Below are 27,659 nucleotides of genomic sequence, written 5' to 3'. Positions count from 1 at the left end.
AACAAGTTTCCACACAGTTTCCATTTCCTCAATTTCACTCAAAAGACTCAAGTCAAACTGAGACTACAGAAAAAGACATTAGTCCAATATGCTTTATAGTAGGATTGAACTTGAGACTCCATGGTTACAAAGCAATCTCCTTAACTCCTCAGCCACAAATACATACATACAGACACATGCAAACACACAGCCATTCTATAAAATATAGCAATTTGGATGTCAGGTGTGCAATACTCATGTTTAAGTGTTTCTCACAATTTCATTATGTTAATGATTTTCTGGCTGTTAATTTTGAACTCTCACTGTGTTGATTTTAACAGTTTAGCATTTAAACCAGTCATATCCAGCCCAAATATTATACCTATCTTATGTTCAAAACCAACTAGATCTAACTTCTCAGACCTACCCAACAATATCATTTGAAAATTAAAAAAATGAGTCACATCTGCAGAATATCAAAGCTACAAGGTAATGCATGATTAATTCAAAACAAGGTGAATAAAAAAGCATTATATTTGAGTAATCTGAAGCCAGAACTATGTGATTGGGAAAGAAACTTCTTACCTGCATATATATATATATATATATATATATATATATATATATATATATATATATATATATATATATATATATGTGTATGTGTCACATAAGTGGCACCTATGCCACTGGCACCTATTCCACTGGCACCTATGCTAGTAGCATGTAAAAAGTACCCATTTCACTCATAGAGTTGTCAATGTTAAGAAGAGCATCCACCCAAAGAAACCATGCCGAATCAGATTGGAATCTGGTGCAGCCCTCCAGCTTGCCAGTTTCAGTTAAACTGTCTAACCCATGCCAGTATAGAAAGCAGACACTAAAGGGTAATGATAATGATGACGATGATGGTGTGTGTGTGTGTGTGTGTGTGTGTGTGTGCATGAACCATTGTCTTCACATCACATGCTTGTTCTAAATGAGCATTACTGTCATAAAAGCAATGTTGTTTGTTTCCAGTCTTCTGTGGAAAAAAAAAACATGTCTGGTCAAGGGGAAATGTTACCTTGCCTGGAAACAGATGAGGATTGTTAAGAGAAAGACTGTAGAAAATTTGTCTCAATAAACTCTGTCTGACTCATGCAAGCATGGAAAAGAGGATGTTAAAATGATGATGATAATGATGATACATACTGGCACTCTGTCAGTTATGATGATAAGGGTTCCAGCCAGTTCGACCAACAGAACAGCCAGCTCATGAAATTAATGTGCAAATGGTTGAGCACTCCACCAACGCTCATATCCTTAAAGTAGTTCCCAGGGAGATTCAATGCGACACAGGTTGTGACAAGGCAGGGCCTTTAAAATATACATACTGTTCATTTTTGCCAGATCAGTGCACTGGAGCAACATGAAATGAAGTGTCTAGCTCAAGGACACAATGTGCCACCAGGAATTGAACTCACGACCTTATGATTATCAGCCAAATACCCTAACCACTAAGCAACAGGCTTTCAAGATGATAAACACTGGGCTTCCATATAGTTTCCTTTCATGAAATTTCTCTCACTCTCACAAGGTTATAACAGAAGATACTTGTCCAAGGTGCCATGAAGTGGGATTGAACCCAATGCTATGAGGTTGAGGAGGAAACTTTTTAATTATAGAGTCATTAAAAAAAAAAAAATGCACCAGATCACGATTCCACTTCAGAATTAGAAAAATAGTCCAGTTCTGATTAGCCAGTGGTTTTACAGAGTTCAAGTGTGTCCCATACAGCACTGATTACATATTTAAAATGGTGCAGTGCACACATGCATGCACGCGTACACACACACACACGGAGTCTAACTTGGAAACATCCCAGGCTGCATATAGAAGAAGACCATCTAGTTGATTGGTAAAGATTCACTCAATGGCATACCACAAAAACTAGGCCATTACATTACAACAGTGGTTTCTGTTTCTTTCAGTTATCAAGATGGATACCATTTCCACCAATGACTGACAAGTCAAGCAAAGGAGACGATGCAGTCATTCAACCCATTGGAAATAGAAGCCAGTTTCTCCCAAGTCCCATGTTTTCAGCTAACAAATGATGGACTCATTGAACAATGTAATCCCCAAAATATACAAAAGCTGGGTTGGTCATGATTGAAACATTTTCAATCACAGGTCTGCTCAATCAAAGCAACAATAACACCAACAATCCAAATAGATCACTAAAGCAATTGTCATTACATATAGATCTTACAGGTCAGTCCTACATCTAATATTAGCTGTAAATTAAATCAGAAAACTTGTAAGGAAATTGGTCTCACTTGCAGGAGAGTAAAAAACATGAGCAGCAAATGAAAAATACAAACACACAATCAAAATGAATAAAAAAGAAAAAAATTAAAGTGGAGGTGTTTATAAACTATCAGTGATGATACAATGTGGACATCTCTATACAAAAGTAGTATATTTATAAAAAAAAAAATGTAAATACTAATAATGGCAGAGAATCTTCACACCATGCAAAACGACATCAAACATAACAGATGGCTTTTATTAATTAAAAAAAAAAAAATTCTATATTTCACTTATAAAGATAGGAGAAAATAAAATACAAAATCTTCCTTGCATTAAAGGTTTAATTGTTAAAATTCAGTCTTTACTGAAATACAATAATTTTGTGCAGAGAATGAATATATATATATATACATAGTAGTAGCAGCAGCAACAGTAGTAGTAGTTGTAATAATAAACAACGACAGTAGTAGAAGATAGAACTGCCAGTCATGGATATGACTGGATAAATGGCTAGCACAGACATTGGAAAATAACAAAAAGGATAAGAAAATAACTCTCACCAATACAGAGAAGTACCACTGCAAGAAAGAACGGTACACAAGTTGAGATGGGGGAGCTACAGAGCAGAAGATTAAGGCTTTAGCAATGTGTGATATGCTTCAAGGAACTAGTACATGTGAGTCTATGGACATTAGTTAATAAGGATTCTTTTTTTTTATGCATATTTGAATAGGCACAAGCTACACAGAGAAAGTCAGGATGGCTTCAGAATTTCAAAACATTTAGGAACACACGTTTAAAAATTTTAATTAAACTATATTTAAGCATGAAATACAATTCTTAAGTTATTGTTAACATGTATTTTTATTTCACCACATAAATATTTCTAATTAGCTTTTTAAATGCTCCTGGTATTAAATATGTTAATGTTGAGTTAAATATGTTAATGTATTAAGTATATTAATGCTAACTATATTTTAACTATAGTTTGTCAAGACCTTTTCTATTTCCAAAAATCCATTTTCTATCTAGATATCACTTCATGCAATTGCACCAATCTTTTACGAACTTCAAGTGGGTTTTATTTCTTCAAAGAACTACCAGATAGAAATGAAATTTAAAGATTTTTTTTACAAGAAAATGGAAATGATAACAGTTATGTTTATTATTTCCAAAGACAATGACACAGGTAGTATTCAGAATTGACTGCAACAGGAAACCGAAATTTGCTAATGGAATTCACAGACCAAGTAGCTTACCCTCTACTCAGCTTATCAAATTACCTAAATACAGTAAACTCACTCTTATCCAGTACTCAAATAACCAGAACTCTCAAGCAACCTGCACCCAAAGAAAAATAAAAGAAAGTGTGCTGTTGATTAGAATCAAGAGAATCTGTGTTAATACTAATTAGCTGTCATTAAAAGAAAGAGAATTTCTACTGTATTTTACATGGATCATTGCTTCTTAAAGTACCAAACTTTATTTTACTGCATTTACAATTCTTGAATTTTATTAGATTAACAAAACTTGTTCTTAGCTTAAATCATACATTTTATTCCTTCAAGTTCTCTTATTTCTACTACATTTAGAATGTTAATGATAATACTGATGAATACAGGGAGTATTAATGTGTTTTGTAAGATGTCATGGTAATTTAAAAAGCGATGATCAGATATCTGGAAAATTTTGTTATCTGGTAACCCTCTGGCCTCAGTGGTGCTGGATATGAAGGAGTTTACTGTATCATAAAATATTTCTAAATTTTGTTTCCACAATCTACAGTATTTAACATAAAAAACTTAGCTCTATTTGATAAATTGAGATATGTTGTTACTAATTCATTTTAATCTTTTATGGTTATATTTCAACAAAATTACAGCCATTAAACTTCTCCATACAAGATGTCACTTAAACAAAACAAAAAAAATCAGATAATACAAAACAAGTTCATCTTTTGTTGTTTTGCTACTTTCAATGACTGGAATGTGGCAATGCTGGTACACAAATTCTAAGTATACAGGTGATTATATCAACTGACCCTCATCCTTGCAGACAAGCACTTAATTTTATTAGCTCCAGAAGTACAAATGACAAAGTCGTTTTGGACAAAATTAAAATTTAAAACATAAGGAGATATTCTGTTCAATACCTGACCAACCTTGCCATATACCACCCATTAGAGAAATCCCATTACAAAATAGAATACGAATAGGATACCCTTTTCCCGTTTTCCTAACTGTAGAAATTCACAAATTTTTACTTAATTTTTACATACACCTGTTGATGTTTCGTGGCAGAAGCTCCCCATTGCCAGCCAAAGTAAATTAGAACTGGTGTCAATACCTCGATTTATAAAGGGTGGGGAGGAATGACAATATTAAGAATTAATTCATTGTCAATTTATGTTAAACTATATTATTTTCAAACTTTGGCACAGGGCCAGCAATTTTGGGGTAGGGCATTAGTCGCTTACATCAACACCAGTGCTCAACTGGTACCTATTCTATCGACTTTAAAAGGATGAAAGATAAAGTCAACCTTGGTGGAATTTGAACTCAGAATGTAAAGATAGAAAAAATGCCACTATGCATTTTGCCTGGCACAGTAACAATTCTGCCTTATTTATATTTATTAAATTTTCCATTTTTTGTCACTTTTTTTTTCAGACTGGAATGGGTTGGGCAAATGATTAATTTGTTAAAAATAGAAGTTTTTAAAGCTATCAATTTATGATGAGACTACTTTCTAATACCAACTGCTTCAAGATGAACAGAAACCAATTTAAATATTTTGGTTGAATGCAGCATGGCTTTAACAAAGACAATGGTATCTCACTCCAGTTTCTAGGTATTAAGTAGAAGATAGATAAATTATTTCCCTGGATGGAAACCTGCTCTATTTTGGCAAACATTCCAAAAGAATTTAATATCTGTTCAAGATAACTAGATGAAGTGAAGATCAAAGAGATACATCAACTGTCAAAATAAGTATTACTCATTAAAAGAGTTGGTTGTTCAATATCATTATCCACCCAGCATTTTAATTCAACAAACATAATTGTGTTACACACACACACAATATGCATATGTATGTATGTATACATATATGTACATACATTTATATATAAATATATATATATATATATATATATATATATATATATATATATATATATATAATATATATATATATATATACACACACACACGCATACAATATATGTTACTTAAGAAATTACTGTTATCTCAACTAACACTGCAGAATTCCTGGAGTAGGTCCAATGGAAATATACCCTAACTGCAGAAGACACCAGGTAGCCCAAACTGTGCCAGTGCTCTACTCAACACTTCAACACACTAATCAACATATACCCAATAGTCCAAAAATTATATATATATATATATATATATATATATATATATATATATATATATATATATATATATATATATATATATATTTATATACATATATATATATATTTATATACATATATATTTATATTTATATACATATGCACACACGTATATATTCCACTGTACAGACATATATAGCAGCTGCCCCAATCATTTTATCTATTAAAGCAAACCATACTTACTGCACTGCTGCGTATTATGGAATATGGCACCCCAATCAGAATTTCGTCTTGTGGGGATTCTTGCACTAGTTTAAATATTTTTATGTTGATGTCCCGTGCAACTGTTGCAAATTGGTTTGGCAATTCTCTTAGTAGGAACTCAATTGAAAATCGAGCTTGAAGTTCCAATTCAATTTTGGTAACAGCTGGAACAGCTGAAATGGAAAAATATACAAATATATATATATCTATATATATAAAAGCACTCAGTCCACTCTGCAGGGTGGTTGGTGTTAAGAAAGGCATCCAGCTGTAAAAACCATGCCAAAACAGACACAACAGCCTGGGGTAGTCTTCTATCTGGCCAGCTCCTGTTGAACTATCAGACTCAATGGAAGGCGGACGTTAAACAATGATGATGATATATATATATATATATATATAATAAGTTCAGGAACAGCTTACATGTCAAGAAGTTTGCTTCCAAACCATAAGGTTTTTAGGTTCAATCCCACTGAGTGGCACCTATAATATTCTAATCACATGTCTGTTGTATGACAGATGTGAACTCTCAATGTAGAGTGGTTCAACCTGGAGAGACTCTCCAAGCTATGCACCCTGTTGAGTAATGTTACTCCAGAGATCCTCCAGAGAAACTCCAGGCACAGGCATAACTGTGTGATAAGAAGCTTGCTTCCCAATCACATACTTCCAGGTTCAGTCCCACCTTGGACAAGTATCTTCTCCTATAGCCCTGGGCTGACCAAAACCTTGTGAGTGAATTTGGTAGACAAAAACTGAAAGAAGCTATCATGTTTGTGTGTGTGAGTGTATGTGCATGTAACTGACTCCTTGTCTTGACTTCGTGTGATAATTGTAAAGGAGTGTCACCATCATGTAAGTGCTGTCCTTCATTTCCAATCTTCCGTGACAAGACATGTCTGGTCACAAGGAAATATTACCTTACATGGAAACAGGTGAAGGTTGGCAACAGGAAAGGCATCTGACCATAGAAAATCCACCACAACAAATTCCTTCTAACCAATGCAAGCATGGGAAAATATGCATATTTTAGTATGTGTGTGTATTCATGTGTGTGTGTGTGGGGGGGTGCTTATTTATTGACATAAAAAAAATAAAGATGCCCAATACAAGAACCTTGGCTCGGAACATTGTAAAGTTTAGTTATGCATTATGTAAACAAGATTGCATTTCTGAACCACAGTTTTGTTCAACTGACCCTTTAGCTGACTATTCACAGCAATGCATATGCATGCACATGTATGTGATTGCACGTACATGGGCGTGTTTGCATGTATATGAGAATGACTATGTTTTTGTTTACATTTGTGCTCTAAGAAATTTGCATACTACACATGGTGTGATCCCCATACTGGCATAACTTAGATGGCTTTTGTGTCAGAATATTTTAGTGGCCAGATGCCCTTTCTGTCATCAATTTTAGTTCTAGGATCTCAGTATATCTCTTCTAAAACCAGGACACACAAGGATATGTGTACCTATTCTACAAAAAAAACCATAACATAGAAATAGGATAAATGGTCAAAAGAGAAACTTACCTAAATTAACGCAGAAATCTAACCAGTGTGGAAGAGATGTCCAAAATACTGGATGAAGAAAACCTTTCTCGCCACTTTCATACTGAAAGAACATGTAAGGTTGATCTTTGCCCTTGTGCTGAAAGCTACTATACTGAGAACTAGGGCTCTCATTACTGCTAGCTGATGTGTTCCATGAAGTTTCTGATCCCTTTATAAGGAAGATAAAAGAAAAAAGGACAAAAATGAAAATAGATCGACCCCAAAATAATCACCATAAATAAACTGATAAAGGAGCAGGAATGGGTGCCTGGTTAAGAAGCTAACTTTGCAACCATGTGGTTTCCAGTTCAGTCCCACTGTGAGGCACCTGGAGCAAGTGTCTTGTACTATATAGCCTGAAGCTGACCAATGCCTTGCGAGGAAATCCGGTTGACAGAAATGTGTGGAAGTCCATCGCATACGTTTTTATGTATGATTGTTCAGTTTTATTTCAAGACTTCTTGCCAATAGAGAAAGAGCTGGTTTTTAATCTAGGCTCCTCCATTAGAATTTCAATATCAACAACAAGGTATTTTTGTTTGTATTTATGTATGTATGCATGTAAGTAAACCTGTCTTCTAGCTTCCCTTCTGGTGATCATATATATATATATATATATATATATATATATATATATATATATATATATATACAGTTCCCTGATTTGATACAGTATATATGTGTACACGTGTGTGTGTGTGTGTGTGTGTGTGTGTGTGTGTGCCTGTGCATTTCTCCAGTATGTGTGTTTGTTCCCCCACCTTCACTGCTTCACGACTAGTGTTGGTTTGTTTATGTTCTAGTAAATTAGAAGTTCAGGGACTGATAGAATAAGTACCAGACTTCAAAATTAAAAAAAAAAGAAACTTGGGTCAGTTTGATTGACTAAATCCCTTCAAGGCAGTGCCCCAGCATGGCTGCAGTTCAATAACTGAGACAAGTAAAAGAGAAAAAGTAAGATACACTGATAGATAATTAAGGAGAGAAAAATAATAAGAGACATTTTACTAGGTAATTTATGAGTAGGAATACAAAAATAAGTCAAGGTTATCACTTTTAGCGGTGACATATGTACATATTCACAAATCACAAATCAAGGCGTAATAACACAAAAATAAGGCAAACCTTATAGTATGTTGGTAAACATGAGAAGAAACTAAGGAACACTTGAGAATATGGGAACACATTAAATAATAGGGTGATATTTCACCAAACAATGTTGTCGCAAAATAGATATCATTTTGATGGTCATGGTGATGGTAATAATTATGGTTGCTGCTGCTGCTGCTGCTACCATTGCCAACAATGCCACCGCAATAACAATGATTCAATTTCTTCAACCCCAGTGCTCAATTGGTGTTTGTTTTAACAACCCCAAAAGACTGAAAGGCAAAGCTGGCCTTAGTAGAATTTGAACTCAGAATTTTATGATAGAAGAAATGGCACTAAGTATTTTTTTTTTTTTTTGTCTGGTGTGCTGATTTTGCCAGCATGCCACCTTAACAATAATAATGATAATTATTTCAAATTTTGGCACCTGGCCAGCAGTTTTGAGGGTTAGTTGATGAGGGTTAGTTGATAGCATCAACCTCAGTACTTGACAGTTAATCTAATTTTATGAATCTCAAAAGGATGAAAGGGCAATGTTGAATTTGTACTCAGGATGCAAAGAGCTAGAAGTATCACTCATTTGATGTGCTCATGATTCTGCCAATACTAACAACAACAAATAATAATAATAATAATCTTTTTTACTATAGGCACAAGACCTGAAATTTGGTGAGAGAGAGACAGTCGATTATATCAAGCCCAGTGCTCAACTGGTACTTATTTTATCAGCCCTGAAAGGATGAAAGGCAAAGTTGGCCTCTGCAGAATTTGAACTCAGAACATAAAGGCAGATGAAATGCTGCTAAGCATTTTGCCCGGTGTGCTAACAGTTCTGCCAGCTCACCATCCTCAATATTAATACTAATAATAATAACAACAATAAAATAATAATGGTTTCTGATTTAGGTGCAAGATCAACAATTTTGACAAGAATTCAGTCAATTTCATTGACCCTCAGTGCCTGATTAATACTTTATTTTATCAGCCTCAGCAGGATTTGAACTCAGAACATAAATAGCTGGAATAAATACTGCAAAACATGACATTTTTTTTTTTGTCTGAGACTAACAATTCTGCAGACTTGCCACCTTGATGATAACGATCATGGTGATGATGATGATGATGATGATAAACCTGATCCTTGTTTTGTACAAGATAAATCCTGATGGAGATTTTGGTTACCTACCTTTGTCGTGTCTTTTGAGGAAGGTGTTGAAATTGGTGGCTTTGACTTATCTTTGAAAAGGGATTTGGCAGATATCTTGGATTGGATAGTTAACTTCCTGGAAGCGACTTGCAATTTCTCTTCATTTTCTCTCACTAATGTCAAAAGTTAACCAAATTTATAGATGCATTAATAATAATAAAATGAAAGAACATTTGGAACTGAAACTTTCAATACTTATCACAGTTGGAATAATTCTTTCTTTCTGAATTGAATTTTCAAGTATTCATGTTTTCTCTTTGGTATTTATACCCTTGGCTGAAACACACTAGAGAAATGGACACGCACACATACACACACGCGCACACACATGTAAGTATACATATATGCTGTATCAGATCAGGGAACTGTATATCATCATTCAACATCCGTTTTCCATGCTGGCATGGGCTGGACGGTTGGTTTGACTGAGGTCTGGAGAGCCAGCAGCTGCACCATTGACTTTTCACCATCCCACTTCCATCGATGGATCACCCCTTCCTTTCTCATTCATATGTTGTGACGGAGAAATACACAAGAGTATTATGATAGTAGATTATTATAGTAGAAGATACATGATGTTCTCTTTGCCACTTCCTCTTTCTCATTGCTATTACTTTCTCTCACTCCCTCTCAGTCATGGCTATTACTCTCACTATTCGTCATTCATTGAATTACTATTTTCTCTCCTCTGCCTTCACCATTCACTCCTACAGCATGAAGGTAAATCATTTCAGTAACATACCTTTTACAACGGATGGAGAACAAGGTTCAGAGAAAGATGGTAGCAAATCATGAGAGGCCTGGCAGATAGGAAAATTCAGCAGCTTGAACTCAGAAATAACATCACACAAAGCGCACTGTATTGACGTGTGAAGTTTCTCCCGTAAATTGTGTACATCAGCATTGCCACGTTGCCATATTCGAAAACGAATGTAACGATTTAAACCTGGAGAACAGAAAAAGAAAATTACAGATCAAATAAAATATAGGAAGAAATGGATTGGGATGATTGAATGCAAGAAGCTGTTTGAGTATTAATGATTTGACATGGCTGACTGAAAACTGTACCTGTTTTTGGCAACAGTACTTCTTTGGTGCTGGGGGCAAGCACACACAGACACATGCATGCACACATGCATGCACACATGCATGCACACATGCATGCAAAAATAAATTCATACAGCTAAAAAAAATGAGAGACGTTACAATTTATTAATTAATTTATGTCCTAAGTGACATAAACACTTTCTCTGTTCTAATACACAAAACAAAGAATATGCTAACACACAAAACAAAGAGAGAGAGAGAGAGAGAGAGAGAGAAAGAAAGGTGAGAAAGGTGAGAGAAGATGAGACGGAGAGTGAGGAAGTACAAGAGAACCATTAAAAACCCAAATCAATGTCATATTAATGATGCCAAATAAGTGGCACCAATATGGCTGTACCAAAATGTCTCATAGTCAGGAAGAATTGGTTCAACAGGGGAATAATATATATTCTTTCAAAGAATTTTGTATGTTTGTATTTATGGGTTGGGTGTAGACATAGTCATATGGTTCAGAAGTGTTCTGGTTCACACTGTTGTTCGCAGCATGTTGGGCAAGTGTCTTTTAGCCATAGCCTGGGCACAACCAAAGTTTTGTAAGTGAAATTTGCCAGATAGAAACAGTGTGGAAACTACTCAGATGTATGTGGATACATATTTGTGTACAGACAATATTCCATGAAAACATGCCCAGCCAAGGGGTAATGCTATCTTACTTTGAGACAGGTGAAGTTTAGTGACAAGAAAGGCATCCTACCATAGAAAAATCTGTCTCAACAAAATCTAACTAACCTATGCAAGCATAGAAAACTGGACGAGTACCCACCACCAAGGAGATCCAACACAGATTAAAACCACGTGGTCTTGTAGCTAGGGTGGCAGTTGTTATCTCCTGCTTGTAATAAATATTGAGTGCGAGAAACGCACTGAACAAACAAGCTGGAGGAGATGTCTTCCTGGGGTTAAATAGCAGTATCATTGTCTCTTACAGGACAGCCACATTAAAGTGGACATTATCATTACTTTGTGGTTCCTATACCATTACTATCTCAAACAGAGATTTTCTAACAGACTAGTTTCCTAGTTACAAAATCAGTGATTGTATGACACTGTGTTTTACATATTTGCAAGCGAGGTTAACCTGCTGTCATGCCTGGCAAACAAGTACCCACCACTAATGAGAGCCAATGCAGATCAAAACCATGTGATCTGGTGGTCTCAGAACTAGGGTAGCAGGAGTTATCTCCTGCTTGCAATAAATATTGAGTGCGAGAAGCACATTGAATAAACCAGCTGGAAGAGATGTTTTCCTGGGGTTAAAATGACAATATCAATGGCTCTTAGAGGACAGCCACATTAAAGTAGCAATTGTATAACACTGTGTTTTATATATCTTGCAAGTGAGGTTAACCTCCTGCCATGCCTGACAAACAAGTACCCGCCACCAAGGAGATCCAACGCAAATCAAAACCATTTGGTTTGGTGGTCTCAGAACTAGGGTACCAGGAGTTATCTCCTGTTTGTAATAAATATTGAGTGCGAGAAGCACACTAAATAAACCAGCTGGAGGAGATGTCTTCCTGGGGTTAAATAGCAGTATCGTCATCTCTTAGAGGACAGCCACATAAAAGTGGCCATTATCAATAAAACAATGATGATTATCCATATAAAATATATATCTCTCATAATCTTTTATTTCTCAACATCAACATCAGTAATCTTCTCTAAGAAGATTTTACTGTTGATCTTATTCAAGTTGATTTTACCTTTCATCTTTCTAGTTTGATAAAATGAAATAGCAATCAAGTAATAGGTATGAACGAGGCTGAGTCAATCAGCTGTTCCCTCCTTCATAAAATATTAGAAATCATGCTTATAAAATCAAAAAGCAACACAGCACCCATGACTTTCAGAAACATCTTTGCATGCTTAGAATAGTTGAAGCCTGGAATAAACTACTTGCATCAGTTGTTAGCTGTCAAGACACTACATCCTTCAAAACTTCTACGCTTCTTGAAATTTGCCAACAGTACACCTGATGCCCCAGCTCCCATTTCTTTCTTTTTTTTTGTTAAGACTTCATTGTTCACTTCCTGTACATATTCTCTGTACTGTTCATGTAGTTTTGGTTACTTCTTCTGATGAGTTGTAGTGCACTGTATACAATTAACATATTTTAATGTGTATAAGGAACCCCTAATTTTTGGGGCTTAAAATTTGGTAAAAAGGTTCTGTAAGGGATTATAATACTATCCATGTATAAGAAACTCCCATATTTTTTTAACCTAATTTTTGACAAAAAAGGGTTCCTTATACACGTTAAATATAGTAGTTCATTATTATTATTATTATTATTATTATTATTATTATATCAATATTCAGGGCAAAACTAAGGACCTGATAAGAAGCAACAAATATTTAAAACATACCGGTTCTTGGTGCTGGTAATTTTTCAAGTAGTACTGACTCTATGAGGGAAAGGTATTTTTCAGGTGGAACCATGTCATCGTAAACGAGCTGCAGAGGTTTCTGGCATCCAGTAAATTTGATTTCTTGTTCATGTTCATCAACAAATGCCATTGCAATACATGCAATTCCTAAAAATGAAATTTAGTGTATAAATTTAAGGAAAAAACAAAAAAAACTGGCAACTACACAGTGTCAGGCTCAGTCCCACTGTGTGGCATTTTGGGTAAGTAACTTCGAACAAATTAGTATAGTAGATTGCCTTCTACTATAGCTCCTAGTCAACCAATGCCTTATGGGTGAATTTGGTAGAAGCAGAGCAAAAAAGCCCCTTATATATACATATGTCTATATATTTATTTTTCTTTCTCTTGTTTCAGTCATTTGTTTGTGGCCATGCTGGACACTACCTTGAAGAATTTTAGTTGAAAAAAATCAACCTCAGTACATATTTTTTTGTTAAGCCTGATGCTTATTCTATTAACCTCTTTTGCCACACTGCTATGCTAGGGGAATGTAAACACACAACACCAATTGTCAAGCAGTGGTCGGAGGGGACAAATACTTACACCAAAACACACACACACACACATATGATGAGCTTCTTTCAGTTTCTGTCTACCAAATCCACTTACAAGGCTTTGGTTGGCTTGAAGCTCTATTAGATGCCCAAATTGCAACGCAGTGGAGCCATGTGTTTGGGAAACCAATTTCTTACCACGCAGCCACACTAAAGCCTCTATTTGCCAAAAGGTTTGCAAGGCACCAGCAGGCCTCAAGAGACACATGCATGTCCATAGAACATAATTACTGCTTTATTTCATTGAGCCCTTATTTGTTGTTCATGACAAGAGAATCCATCTGTATGTATGTATGTATGTATGTGTGTGTGTGTGTGTGTGTGTGTGTGTGTGTATATATATATATATATATATATATATATATATATATATATATATATATGGGATTTATTTCATACAAGACACTATCCCTGCAAGCCCTGAAATAATGTAATAATAATAATTATCCTTTTAGAGTCAAGCATTTAAAAAAAAAAAAAAATTTATTTAGGGGAACTAATTAAAATCATTTTGAACTTATGAAATTTTCTATTCTTATAAGCTATATAGGGTTAAAATCCATATTAAGAAAGTGGTGTGAAAAAATATCTTTCATGGAGTAAAGTTGAAATCTTATTTATCACAAGAAGATTATATGTTAAGGTGAGAGATCAGAAATATATGTTATAAAGGTTCAATTTCCAATTTAAAATATGTGCTAATTAATAGCCCAAGATGACCATGGTAGAAGTTAAAATACTATATTTTGATAATTTTAACTACTTTTTAAAAAATTTAAAAGTGCGAGTAGAGTAGTGTACACACGACACCCTAAGGTCTAATCTATTATTGATTAGATTAGGATTATTTCTAAGTTTAAAAATTTCATATATTTCCATAGAACATAATTCACATCCATATCTACTATTTCTATAAGGTTGAGCTTTTCTTATAATTTCCCATTTAAGGCTAAAATTAATACCATTATCTTTTAACTCCCAAATTTTACTTGTTAATGTCGTACTATATGCCTTATGTCTTAGTCTAAAAGAAGACTTATGCTTATATATTCTCTGTTTCACATTAATACTACATCCTATGTTGATAGCACCACTAGGTGCAACTGCAGAAATAAGTCCCATTGTCCGTTATTAGGAAATTGTTGCACCCGTAACGTAGTGTACAGATGCATTATAAGTACAATAACCGAGAATTATATTTACATAGGATGTAGTATTAATGTGAAACAGAGAATATATAACCATAAGTCTTCTTTTAGACAAAGACATAAGGCAAATAGTACGACATTAAAAGATAATGGTATTAATTTTAGCCTTAAATGGGAAATTTCTGCTTTTGGCAAAATATTATTTGACGAAATTTCTGCTAGAAATAGCAGCTAAATCACCGTTTTTGGCAAAATCATATTTGGTGAAATTTCTGCTTTTGACAAAATCATATTTGGGGAAATTTCTGCTAGAAATAGCAGCTAAATCACCGTTTTTGACAAAATATTTGGGGAAATTTCTGCTTTTGGCAAAATCATATTTGGCGAAATTTCTGCTATGGATCTATAGCGATTGGAAGGGCATGACCCAATTGAAACAACAATGTGTGACGTTTGGAGTAAAGGGAAATGAAAGTGTCACCTCTGGAGTTTGCAAATGACCACTCTACCGATAGGTAACTGGGCAGAAAATATTTACAATCAATAAATATCTTAGAACAACCAGTCACTCATCTGGGAAGGCCTTGAAATCAATGTTACCAACTGGGGACTATATGTGTCGCAGTGATAATAAAAAGACTCAAAGGAGGTCTGCAACGAAATAATTTTACTCAACACTTTGCAAGTGAATCAGTGGAGGCAAAGATGAGTCTCATTTACTTGACAATTTATGCACCACATTTCAGAAATTACAATGTAAGTATATCTGAAAGGATAGTCTTACACTGTTGTACCGTTGAATTACAAATAATGCTCATCTGTTATGTTCGGGTGACCCTATAGCTACCAATGGTATAACTGTATTCGTCTTTGCTTAGGAAAAATGACTAAATTGTGGGTGTGAAGTCCCCATGAAGGGGTCTTTGTAACTTCTAAGAAGAAAAAATTTTAGAAATATTACTTTATTTGTGTGTAATATGTATGGTTAAAATTTCATCAACATCAAAAATATATGAATTTTCATGGGGGTTATGGCCATTATGCATAGAATATAATTTCCAAATTTCATACTTTTGACGTAGTTTTGGATAAGAAAACAAATGACTAATGTGTGTGTTTGTGTGCATATATATGTATGGGTGTATATATGTATAGATATCTGTATGTATTTATATATGTGTACATATTAGATGTACACCTATTTATATACATCTACACATATGTATACATATACATGTATGCATATAGATCTATATCTATATATATATATCTATACATATACGTGTACATATACATGTATACATATACATCTCTCTCTCTCTCTCTCTCTCTCTCTCTCTCTCTCTCTCTCTCTATATATATATATATATATATATATATATATATATATATATATATATATATATATATACACACACACACACACACCATTAAAGTGAAAGTATCTGTCATTACAGCATCGAAATGTGATTGTTTCAGTTAGTGGAATAGTTTCATTTTTAAAGTGAAAGTATTTGACATGAGTGCTTTTGTTTCACTTTTGACACGTAATACTTGAATAGTGGAGGAGATATTATGTTGCCGTGGGCTCGAACTCTGCAAGAAGTTAAAAATTTTTTTTGACTAAAAGACAACTGGAACCCTAAGTAAGGCATGTGTAAAATTTGAATGAAATTGGTTGCGTAGTTCTCGAGTTTTAGGGATTCACACACACACACACACAAAGACAGACAGACAGACAGACACACATTCTCATTTTTATATATATAGATTGTATATTTTTGATTCTATATATATATATATATATATATATATATATACACACACACATACATACATACATATATACATAAATACATAAATACATACATACATACATGCATATATATATATAAGCATAGGCATGGCTGTGTTATAAGAAATTTGCTTTCCAACTACATGGTTCTGGGTTCAATCCCTCTGTGTGGTACCTTGGGCAAATATCTTCTACCATAGGACTGGGCTAACTAAAACCTTATGAGTGGATTTGGTAGGCAGAGTGTGTGTGTATCTGTCTGTGCGTAGTCTTTGCGTTTGTTCACCCATACACTAGCTAACAACCAGTGTTGGTGAGTTTATGTCCCAATAACTTAGCAGTTCAGTAAAAAAAAAAAAAAGACCAAGAGAGTAAAACTTGAAAGTAACTACTGGGTTGATTTGTTTGACTAAACCTTTGAAAATTGTGCCCCAACACGGTTGCAGTCCAATAACTGAAACAAGCAAAGATAATGAAAAAAAACTTCAATGTCAAAAAAAAAAAAAAACAGTAAAAAAACAGTACAAAGAAAAAAAGGAATGATGTTTTGTTCCAATTGTTTGAAAATTATTAACTAGTCATAGATGTCAGTTTGGTAAAGTGGACATACAATGGTGATGATGATGATGGTGATGATGATGATGACGATGATGTATCAGGGTATTGGGTGTTGAAACTAGCGTTGAAGCACTGTAAATATTAATTAATTTAAACCTCAGTTCCAAGTTCAGATTTTGGTTGTTATCCTGCAAAGCTCAACATAAAATAAGTACCAGTAAAATCTTGTGTTCATTTCAGATGATTATATTCTACCCATACAAAATTGACCTTATACTAAGTCAAAATCAATTGTAACTAAGTACATTGGAACAAGAAGTATCTCATGAGTTGATCAACAGAGGAAAAGGAACCTCCATAAAGTTGTGTTTCAAACTTTAATTATAAATTCTCTGTTGTTTATTCTGATCCATATGACTGTATCTGACTGCTTGCATGAGATGCAGTTGGATTTAACCTAGTCTCAGTTTCATGGACTTATCAACTGTTAACCTTTTAGCATTTAAACCAGCCATATTTGGCCCAAGTATTCTACCAGTTTCATGCTTAAACACCTATCTTACAATGTCATTCTAAAAATATGCAATCACATCATCAAAATCTCCAAGCTCCAAGATAACAAATGATTAATTAAAAACAGTGATTAAATAATATATAAAATTTGATAGAGTAATCTGAACACTAAAGGGTTATATATAAGTTTCATTTGGCCAGATTAGAACAGTTCCCAGCCTCTCCTTTGGTCATCAACCACGTGTGTGCTAGAGCAAAATATGCTGTTGAAATTCATGCAATGGGCCACGATTTTTCTGTCTAAGTTACCTACAACTTTATCAATACAAGAAAACTGTACTAGCAGAGCAAATAAAGGAGCTTCTATATAGCCACTTGACCTGTTGGAAAAAAATAAACAGCAGCCAGATTTCTCTCTGATGGGTAACAGTACGAGAGAAAGGACTAGAGCTGAACAGGTTTCTTGCTGTAGAGGAGCTACACTGATGTTTTAGAAGAGAGAGTGGGAGTGACTGAATGGAGCTAGAGGTGGGGCTGGTGGGGCATAGAAGATGATTGACAGTGCTGAGCAGCAGAATAATAATGATGAAACTGTAAAGAGCAAAGGATACTTATAGTAATTAAATGAAAAAAGAAAGGAACATCATATAATGTAATCATAGATATTGATAAAATATGGTATGGTTGCAGCTGGAATATTTCTGATCCTAGGTATACTCAACAACAACAAAAATAACTGTAGTAGCAACAAATGTTCTTACCTTTGCTCCCTGAGGAACTAGGTCGATGGTATAGAAACACTTGGTTTTCTTTTAATTCTTGGTGTTCACTGCTTGCATAGTCCTACCATAACAATATAAACAATGTATGTAGATATATATATATATATATATGAGAGAGAGAGAGAAAGAGAGAGAGAGAGAGAGAGAAGTAGGGAGAAAGAAAATTATTTTGGAATATAAAACAGCTTGGATTTCACAAGTAAAATTGTAGATAAATCTGTTTAAATTTCTCAGAAAGTATGAGAAAACTAGAAATGGGGAGAGAGAGAGAGAGTAAAGAAGAATAGAGATTGCTGCAATATCATCTAAATAGCTCAATACAAATTAAATTTGGTTGTATTCAGTATAGAAAGAGAGAGAGAGAGAGAGAGAGAAAAGAAGGAGGGAGAGAGAGAGAGAGAAAAGAAGGAGGGAGAGAGAGAGAGTGGGGAAGAGAGATTGCTACAATATTAAATTAATGTTCAATATCATCTAAATATCTCAATATCTAAATACAAATTAAATCTGCTTGTATTCAGTCTCAGCAATGGAATGGAAGCAAGCAATTTCCGATTTGACAGAAATGAAAAGTTTTCTTTAAAACCATCCCCAACTTTCTTGAGCAGCACTATGACAGCCAACATGTTAATCTACAGGTACATTTGGTCAAGATATATACCAGATTCTGAGACATTTAAGCAAGTCAGAGTGAACAACTTCCCACTGAACAGAGTAGGGCTAACTCCACAGCTGAGACTGATACCCTTTTTTTAATTGAATGGACTGCAGCAATCATCATTATTCATTTCATCATCATCAATTAACATCCACTTTTCCATGCTTCCATGGGTCAAACAGAATTTGTTGAGGTAGATTTTTCTACAGCTGGATACCCTTCCTGTCACCAACCCTCACCTTTTTCTAGGAAACGTATCATTTCCTCATGGTTAGATACGTTTTTCACAGATCAGAAATGATCAACCTCGCTTGTATGACAATGATGTTCATTTACAACTACCACATGATGTCAGACAAGGGCACACACACACATCTGGTAAGAAGTTTGCTTCCCACATGGTTCCAAAGTCAATCCCATTGTGTGGCACCTTGGGCAACTGTCTTCTACTACAGCTTTGGGTCAACCAAAGCCTTGTGAAAGGATTTGGTAGATGGAAACTGTATATATGTGTTATTTCTTTGCTACCCACAAGGGGCTACACACAGAGGGGACAAACAGATTAAGTCGCTTATATCGACCCCAGTGCGTAACTGGTACTTATTTAATCGACCCCGAAAGGATGAAAGGCAAAGTCGACCTCGGCGGAATTTGAACTCAGAACGTAGTGGCAGACGAAATACCGCTAAGCATTTCACCTGCCGTGCTAACGTTTCTGCCAGCTCGCCGCCTTACTGTATATGTGTGTGTGTGTGTGTGCGTGTGTTTGCTATCCCCACCCCCCGCTTCACAATCAGTGTTGGTGTGTTTGTGTCCCCATAATTTAGTGGTTCACATAAGAGGCTGATATAATAAGTACCAGGTTTAGAAAACAAGTCAATTCATTTGACTAAAAATTTAAAAAATTGAAGGTGGCACCCCAGCATCACTGAGATAGGTAAAAGATAAAAGATAAATAAATAAACATAGATACTTACAATAAAGTGTTTCGAAGGGTGATTATCTACATAATTTGGTATATTGACAAAGTGTAACAAGTTCTGTTTCAGATAGTAACTCAGTGCAAATAAGTGTTTTGAACTGCTGTTAGGAACAGTCAGATAGATGGTATCTTTGGGTTTTTCTTTATATCTTTGAATGAACTGAAAGAAAAAGAGAGAGGGAGAGTGATAAAAAAAAAAACAAAAAAACAAATAAACAAACAAGAAGCAAAACCAAATATACCACATGGTTCTGGGATCAGTGCCATTGCATGGCACCTTGGGCAAATGTCTTCTACTATAGCCTTGGGTCGACCAAAACCTTATGAATGGATTTGGTAGATGGAGACTGAAAGAAGCTCATTGTATATGTAGTGTGTAGATGTAATATATACAGTGTCTTGCAGATCAATTGAGACCAATTTTAAGCAGTTGAATTAGTGGGTTTAACATGCCATTTTTTTAACAAAACCTTACTTGCATGAAAATTTAATCCTCCTCTTTATTTTTCAGGTAAATAGCAAACTGATTTGACAACAGAAAGTCATGGAACAACAGAATCATTCCACCATTGTTGTTTTGGCATGCACCAGGCACACTACCAATGAAATTGTTAAGTTCACAAAACTTCCAAAAGCAACAGTTTATTGTGTGTCTGAACAATTTAAAGAAAAGGGAAAGATTGATAGAAAAAAAACACGTGATTCGAAGCACAATTTAAAAATTCTCGCTGGTTTCAAACACTCGATTGAAGCCAACCCATCTACATCCATGACAACTCTTGCAAAGAAACACAATGTGTCCCTTTCCATGATATCCAGAGCTGTGAACAGGAACCATGACTAGCTATGCTCGACAACACTGACACCTCCTAACAGCCAAGGCAAAAGCACTTAGAGCCAAGAGATGCCCAAAGCTTGTCATTCATCAAGCATCAAAGTGCAGGAAAAACTCTCGTGTTTGTGAATGAGAAGTTCACTGTGGACACTGAAGTGAATCACAAAAATTCTCGAGTGATTGCATACAACCCTTCTGATGTCCCCTCTGTGTCTGAGACTAAGAATCTTGCTTCTGTAATGGTATTTGGAGCCATGGTGAGTGATGGAAGTGTCATGAATCCACACTTCATTGAGTCTGGCTTGAAGACCGGCACAAAGGAGTATCTGGACATCCTGAAGAACTCTCTGTTACCTTGGATGGAGCAGAAGTTTGGGCTTGACAATGTGGTGCTTATCCAGGATTCTGCATCATGCCATAGGTCAAAAACAACACAGGCCTTCCTTGGTGAGAAGGTGCCATTTTTTTGTGAGAGCCAACATCTGGCCCAGTAATAGCCCAGATGTTTTTTATGGGGCGTACTTCAGTGTTCAATTGCACAACTCGCTAGAAAAGGTTAAAAGAGGGGACAGACAGCAGACATATAAGCTGAGTAAGGAAAGACAGAAGTAGCTGCAAGCTAGAAGTAGCTGCAAGCTAGAAGTAGCTGCAAGCTAGAAGTAGCTGCACATGACACAGAATAAAAGACAAATCCTCTTACCCTGACATCTTGGAAACTGAGTTTACATTTAGGATTCCTGTCTAGCATCACAGAAATGATGTCCAATACTTTATCATCAAGTTTGTTTTGCAGCATTTTTATGAGGTTTTCTTTCATTTCAGCTCCTATGACAGAAAACAGAAAAAGTATTATTTAGCTTGAGTAACTATTAGAAAAGAGAGTTAAATTTCTTAGTAGCTTCCTTCCAAGAACAATTCATACAATCTCTTTTAGCAAAAAGTAGAACATGTTGCTCATCATGAGCATGAGGCTCCTTCACCTGAGCAGTCTTCATCATCATCATCACCATCACCATCACCATCACCGTCGTCATCGTCATCATGATTTAACATTTACTTTTCCAGATGGAATTTGTTGAGACAGATTTGGACCACTGAAAATTTTGTTGTGGGCCACTAATGGTCCAAAGACCATCAGAGTGATATGAAGTAGATTGACATTTATCATCATTTAATGTCCGTTTTTCCATGCTAGTATGGTTTGGATGGTTTGACAAGGTCTGACCAGTTGAAGAACTGCATCAAGCACTAATGTCAGCTTTGGTTGCCTCCCTATTTCTCTGTTTCACTCTAACCTTTCATCATCTGATACTGGATAAACCTCCTCCAATGCCCCATCCATTATAACAAGAAACCTGTTTCTGCCTCTCCGTCTCTTTGTCACCCCCTAACTTTTCATCCCCTGACACGAGTTCCCTTCCTCAAATGCCCCTGCCCCTCTCATAATTCCTTGTTTTGTGAGTTACTTGGTGACCCTGCCAGTGCTGGTGCCACGTAAAAAGCATCCAGTCCACACTGTAAAGTGGTTGGCATTTGGAAGGGCATCCAGCTGTAAAAACCATGCCAAAACTAACCTCACCTGTGCTATTGCTACATAAAAAGCAGAGTTCACTCTGCAGAGTGGTTGGTGCTAGGAAGGGCTGCCAGCTGTAAAAACCCTGCCAAAACAGACAGAGTAGTATAGGGTAGTTTCTCTACCTGGCCAGCTCCTGTGAACCATCCTACCCATGCATGTATGGAAGCTGGACATTAAACAATGATGATGATGCTCTTCCAAACCCCAGCTACATCATAATGTGTATTGAATGCTCTTTTCATGACACTGACACTAGTGTGGTCAGTGATTAACTTGCAAGACAAAATAAGGAAAGGAAAAGTAAACACCTCTCCCCCACCCACCAACTTACTGGAAGTGTATTTGAAAGAGTTGGGTGGCTTTATACCAGATATTGAAGGCTAAAGTATGTTTGAATGATAACGAACACACATTGTATATCTGAAAAAAATGATACCAATGATAAAGGTAATACTCCTGCTGTAGTGATACAGAGAAAGTAGAGACAAAGAATGTAAGAGATGACAAAGGAGCGAGATATCTGGTGCCTTGCTGTAATCAAGAAGACTCGTCCTCCACACCACAGCAGAAGTGTTAAGGCCACTTCCCCTGATGAAGAGGATTGGTCTGCAAGAGCCCTGTGCCGGTACCACATAAAAATCTCTTGTGCCTGCACCATGTAAAAGCGTTCATGCTCAACACACACACACCAAAGAGTGGTTGGCATTAGAAAGGGCCTCCAGCTGCGGAAACCAAGCAAACCAAACTGGAACCTGGTGCAGCCCCCCAGCTTGCCAGCTCTGGTCAAACTGTCCAACCCATGCCAGCATGGAAAACGGATGTTAAAGGATGATGATCATGATGATGATATACTATAATTTGAGTGCAGCAGCCTTTATAAACCAAAGCTCTCACCTGCTTGTGTAATGCCATGAATGCACATTACTATACATTCCTCTGCACGTTTACCAGCATAACTTCCCAAAGAGGATACGGATAATGAATCGACATCTCGAAGTGACCGGGAAGATTCCTGAGAGGAACAAAATATGGAAGAATAAAGAATATGCAATTAAAAATTAATACAATGAAATACGAGTTCAATGCTTTAAGCAGAACAGTTGGACAGTTAAGTTCATTAGTTAAAAATATGTTCTTTGATTTTCATTGACATTCTAAAGAATATCAAGATTCTTTAGATATTCTAAAGAAACTGTTACAATCTCTAAAGGCAATGCCCCAGCATGGACTCAGTCTCTGGCTGAAACCAGTATTAGTAAAAACTTAGTAAAAAAACGTTTAACTCATTAGCATTTAAACCAGCCATATCCATCCATAGTAATCGACCTGTTTTATCTTCAAACTGGCCAGATCTGGCCTCTCACACTTACCCTACAATATTATTCGAAAAATAAACAATCATGTCATTGAAATCTCAAAGTTACAAGGTAATGCATAAGTAATTTAAATCAATGTGAATAAATAAGCATTACATTTGACAGAGAAATCTGAATGCTAAAGGGCTAACTTTTATTTTTTTCCTCATTCCCTTCTTGTATGCAAGACAATGGGGCTTACTCTGAGCACTGTAATTTTTTCCCAGTAAATATACCAGCTACCTTGGACACTCAACAAAGAGCATCTTTGGAGGAACTGTAGTGGCTTAAAAAAACTAAGAGATGGATGTGCTACTGCGGTGCAGACTGGCCAATGCACACCCCTACCTCAGTCCCTCTCTTTTCCTCCATCTTCCATTACTTTTAAATTTCTTACCCCTTCCACTCCCACTCTTTTCACCACCTCAGTCTTATTCCTTCCCTTTTCTCTCCTCAAATTTCATATTCTTCCTTCTCTCTATTTCTATTGTTACAAGCCTTCCTTTCTCCTTTCTCACAATTCTTCCACCAATATTTACAGGGTCACTCATTCGCCCTACCCACCCCAAGCATCTCTCTCTCTCTCTCTTTCTCCAATGTCTTCCCACCGAAAGACATTCTAAATCAAGCATGGGAAATCTTCTTTGAGCTGCAAACGACATGGCTCATCATCAAGTGGGCCTCACTACTAAAAAAAAATTCAAGTTGGGTAGTTTACATCTCTGTAACTTAGCAGTTCAGCATAAAAGACTGATAGAATAAGTACCAGGCTTTAAAAAAGAAGTGCTGGGATCAATTAATTTAACTAAGAATTCTTCAAGGTGGTGCTCCAGCATAGCCACAATCTAATGATTGAAACAAGTAAAAGGTAAAACGATATGGAATCTCTTTACCAACCTCATCATCATCTCTCTTTGAATTAAGGATTGGTGAAACTGTTGTGTAATCTGAAATATAAAACAGACAGATTAAAAATCAATGAAATATTCCCATGTACCTTGGGCCACATCACCATTTAGGTATTTTTGTGCATTTAACAAAAATATTTTGTTTTTTCTAGGTATGGATAAGTTGAGAATTGTCTAGGTATGGATGTGAAGTTGAGGCACCTTGCGAGACACCTTGGACAAGAGTCTTCTACTGTGGCTCCAGACTGACCAAAGCCTTGTGAGTGAATTTGATAAACAGAAACCGTGTGAATATTTTTTTGTAGTGCTTAATGTGGCGAGCTGGCAGAATCGTTAGCATGCTGAACAAAATGCTTCCATCCCTACATTCTGGGTTCAAATTCTGCCAAGGCTGACTTTGCCTTTCATCCTTTTGGGGTTGATTAAATAAGTACCAGTTGAGCACTGGGGTGAATATAATCAACTAACCCCCAGCCAACAAAATTTCAGGCGTTGGGCCTATAATAAAAAGGATTATTTTAGAAATGTTAAGATAGTAAGCTGGCAGAATTGTCAGAGCACATCATAAAAGAACGCCTTGCAGTATTTTTTCCATCAATTATCATTCTAAATTCAAATCCAGCTGTAGTCAATTTTGCCTTTCATTCCTCTGGGGTCGATGTACTCAACAAATTCCCTCCCCTCAAAATCGCTGGCCTTGTGCCTAAATTAGAAACCATCATTTTTAGCAGTGCTAATTAATTAAATAGTTAGTTAATGAAACAAACCTGAAAATGAGCAGTCATAATCCTGCCGACTGTTTCCCAAATCATCAGAGCTGCAACTTAGTTTACCTTCATTTAATCTGTAAAAACAAGTATTTTATTTGTTTAATTGAATAGTAGAGGTGTAGGTGGCAGAATATACTTAGCTGCTAACACAAAGATAACAAGTTCAAATCTTAGTAAAGCTAAATAAATGTGATGCTGAATGAAGAACATTGCTTTACTCAGTTTAGTTGTTTGTCCCCACATCGTCACTTAACTGGTGTTGGTTTATTTACATCCCCATAACTCAGTGAAAGAGAACGATTGAATGAGTACCAGACTTATAACATAAGTACTGGGATTGATTTGTTGTTACCAAAACCCTCCATAGCAGTACCCCTAGCATGGCTGCAGTCCAATAACTGGTACAAGTAAAAGATGAAAGAAGAGAAGCAATTAGGTGAAGAGAAAAGAAGAAAACAAAATAAAATAATTCTTACCTTACATAGAAATAATTGTCTAATTTATCCTTGATAACAAACATATTTTTTCTGTTATTCACAGAAAATTTATGCAACACGGACCGTAGGGCATGCATACCTATGAAAATAAAGTAAGATGTTGACAATCTTTCTATGTAACATTTAGATACAATCCTAAACCAAATAATAAATGAATTAGAATCAGCAAAAAAATCAACAGGCCGAGCTTCAGTTGGTGTCCATACAGGTTCATCTTGACCAACAAAATCATATATAACAAGAAGCTTGCCTTTTTTTGACATCACTTACCACACGTTACCACTTATCTGTAAGGGTATCATCTTATTGTCAGAGGTACCACCATCATCATGCAACTCATTTTCACTACTAGACACAGCACAACTATAAACATGCATACCATCATTATTTATATCATTTGCACATGCATCACATTTTGTCGTCTGAAATGATACCCGAAACATAAAAATAGGACAAATCAAGATCACTTCCAGGACCCAGATTGTTGTTGTTACCATCAGACTCTCCTGAGATAACAAACATTTTGTCTACACTGAATGAAAGACACATTTTGAGAACAGAATCATGTGAACCACTGGGTTCCACGATGTTGCTTTGGAGCATTTAAATTTATAAATATAACATTCTAAAAATATGCTGTAATGATATGCAAATCCTGGGAATTTCACAGGAATGTATGCAGTAGGGCCATCTAGTGATGCTTTGACACATTAACGTTCAGTATTCAATGACCAGCCAATAAAAGAATGTTTTACATTGAGCTATGGCAAGAATAAACAAAATATTGCCCTGCCTGTTTACCACTTGCAGCCAAAATATCATTCTGCCAGCAAAAGAGTTATGCATATAACTGTGCCTACATGTAACAATCTAACAGTTACATTATACTTTTATAATCTGATATCTTTAGTGGAATCCATCTCCTTACAAGCACTGGAGCTACGGCTTTAGGCTGAGAATAATCAGACAGTCATAGTTTCTCCCTCTCTGTCCCTATCAATTAGTCATTCGAATCTATACACTTTAATACTCTTCATTAGCAACAGAAATGGTGATTAGAATTAAGAATTGAATTTACCAGTAGAAACATTGCTCCGTGGTGCACAATTCTTCAAACGGGGATGCAACTGAAAATGGGATTCCCATATACATTTACAAGCAAAATGCCCAGGCAAAAAACTACGTGTATCTGCTAAATAGCCATAATTTTGTTGTTCATCATCCTCTTCTTCATCTTCTGGATCTGTAAATGAAAATAGCATGCGTTAGGTTTTATATCCAACACATGTAAGCAAAGGAAAATGGTCATAAATCAGAGACACTTATCACACAGGTGTTCATTGGATATTAGACAAATATACAATAGACAGACAGACATTACATAGACACTCCACAAAATGGGCTAGCCTTTATTGCAGTGTTG

At 35.7% G+C, this 27,659-nt stretch overlaps 1 protein-coding gene across 4 annotated transcripts in view; it reads right to left on the bottom strand.

The window, feature by feature from the left end:
* The window catches only part of LOC106873556 (KICSTOR complex protein SZT2), a 188,185-nt gene that overhangs the window by 40,408 nt on the left and 120,118 nt on the right, over positions 1-27,659 (bottom strand). For 2 of the 4 annotated variants that reach the window (XM_089365841.1, XM_089365843.1), the window contains exons 39-52: positions 27,315-27,479; positions 26,216-26,315; positions 25,737-25,813; positions 24,959-25,008; positions 23,601-23,718; positions 21,831-21,955; positions 20,291-20,455; positions 18,638-18,719; positions 13,246-13,413; positions 10,515-10,718; positions 9,752-9,885; positions 7,435-7,624; positions 5,876-6,069; positions 2,835-2,852 (exon numbers count right to left, since the gene is read on the bottom strand). In XM_089365841.1, coding sequence (XP_089221967.1) covers positions 2,835-2,852; positions 5,876-6,069; positions 7,435-7,624; positions 9,752-9,885; positions 10,515-10,718; positions 13,246-13,413; positions 18,638-18,719; positions 20,291-20,455; positions 21,831-21,955; positions 23,601-23,718; positions 24,959-25,008; positions 25,737-25,813; positions 26,216-26,315; positions 27,315-27,479 — 1,790 coding nt within the window. The remainder of the gene's footprint in view (positions 1-2,834; positions 2,853-5,875; positions 6,070-7,434; positions 7,625-9,751; positions 9,886-10,514; positions 10,719-13,245; positions 13,414-18,637; positions 18,720-20,290; positions 20,456-21,830; positions 21,956-23,600; positions 23,719-24,958; positions 25,009-25,736; positions 25,814-26,215; positions 26,316-27,314; positions 27,480-27,659) is intronic. The other 2 variants (XM_089365842.1, XM_089365844.1) reach the window with 1 other exon arrangement.

The sequence above is a fragment of the Octopus bimaculoides genome, chromosome 18 (genome assembly GCF_046866305.1).
Source record: "Octopus bimaculoides isolate indiv1 chromosome 18, ASM4686630v1, whole genome shotgun sequence".
Classification (NCBI taxonomy): Eukaryota; Metazoa; Mollusca; class Cephalopoda; order Octopoda; family Octopodidae; genus Octopus; species Octopus bimaculoides.
Note: the sequence above shows the minus strand (reverse complement) of the source record. Positions and strands in the feature narration are given on the sequence as shown.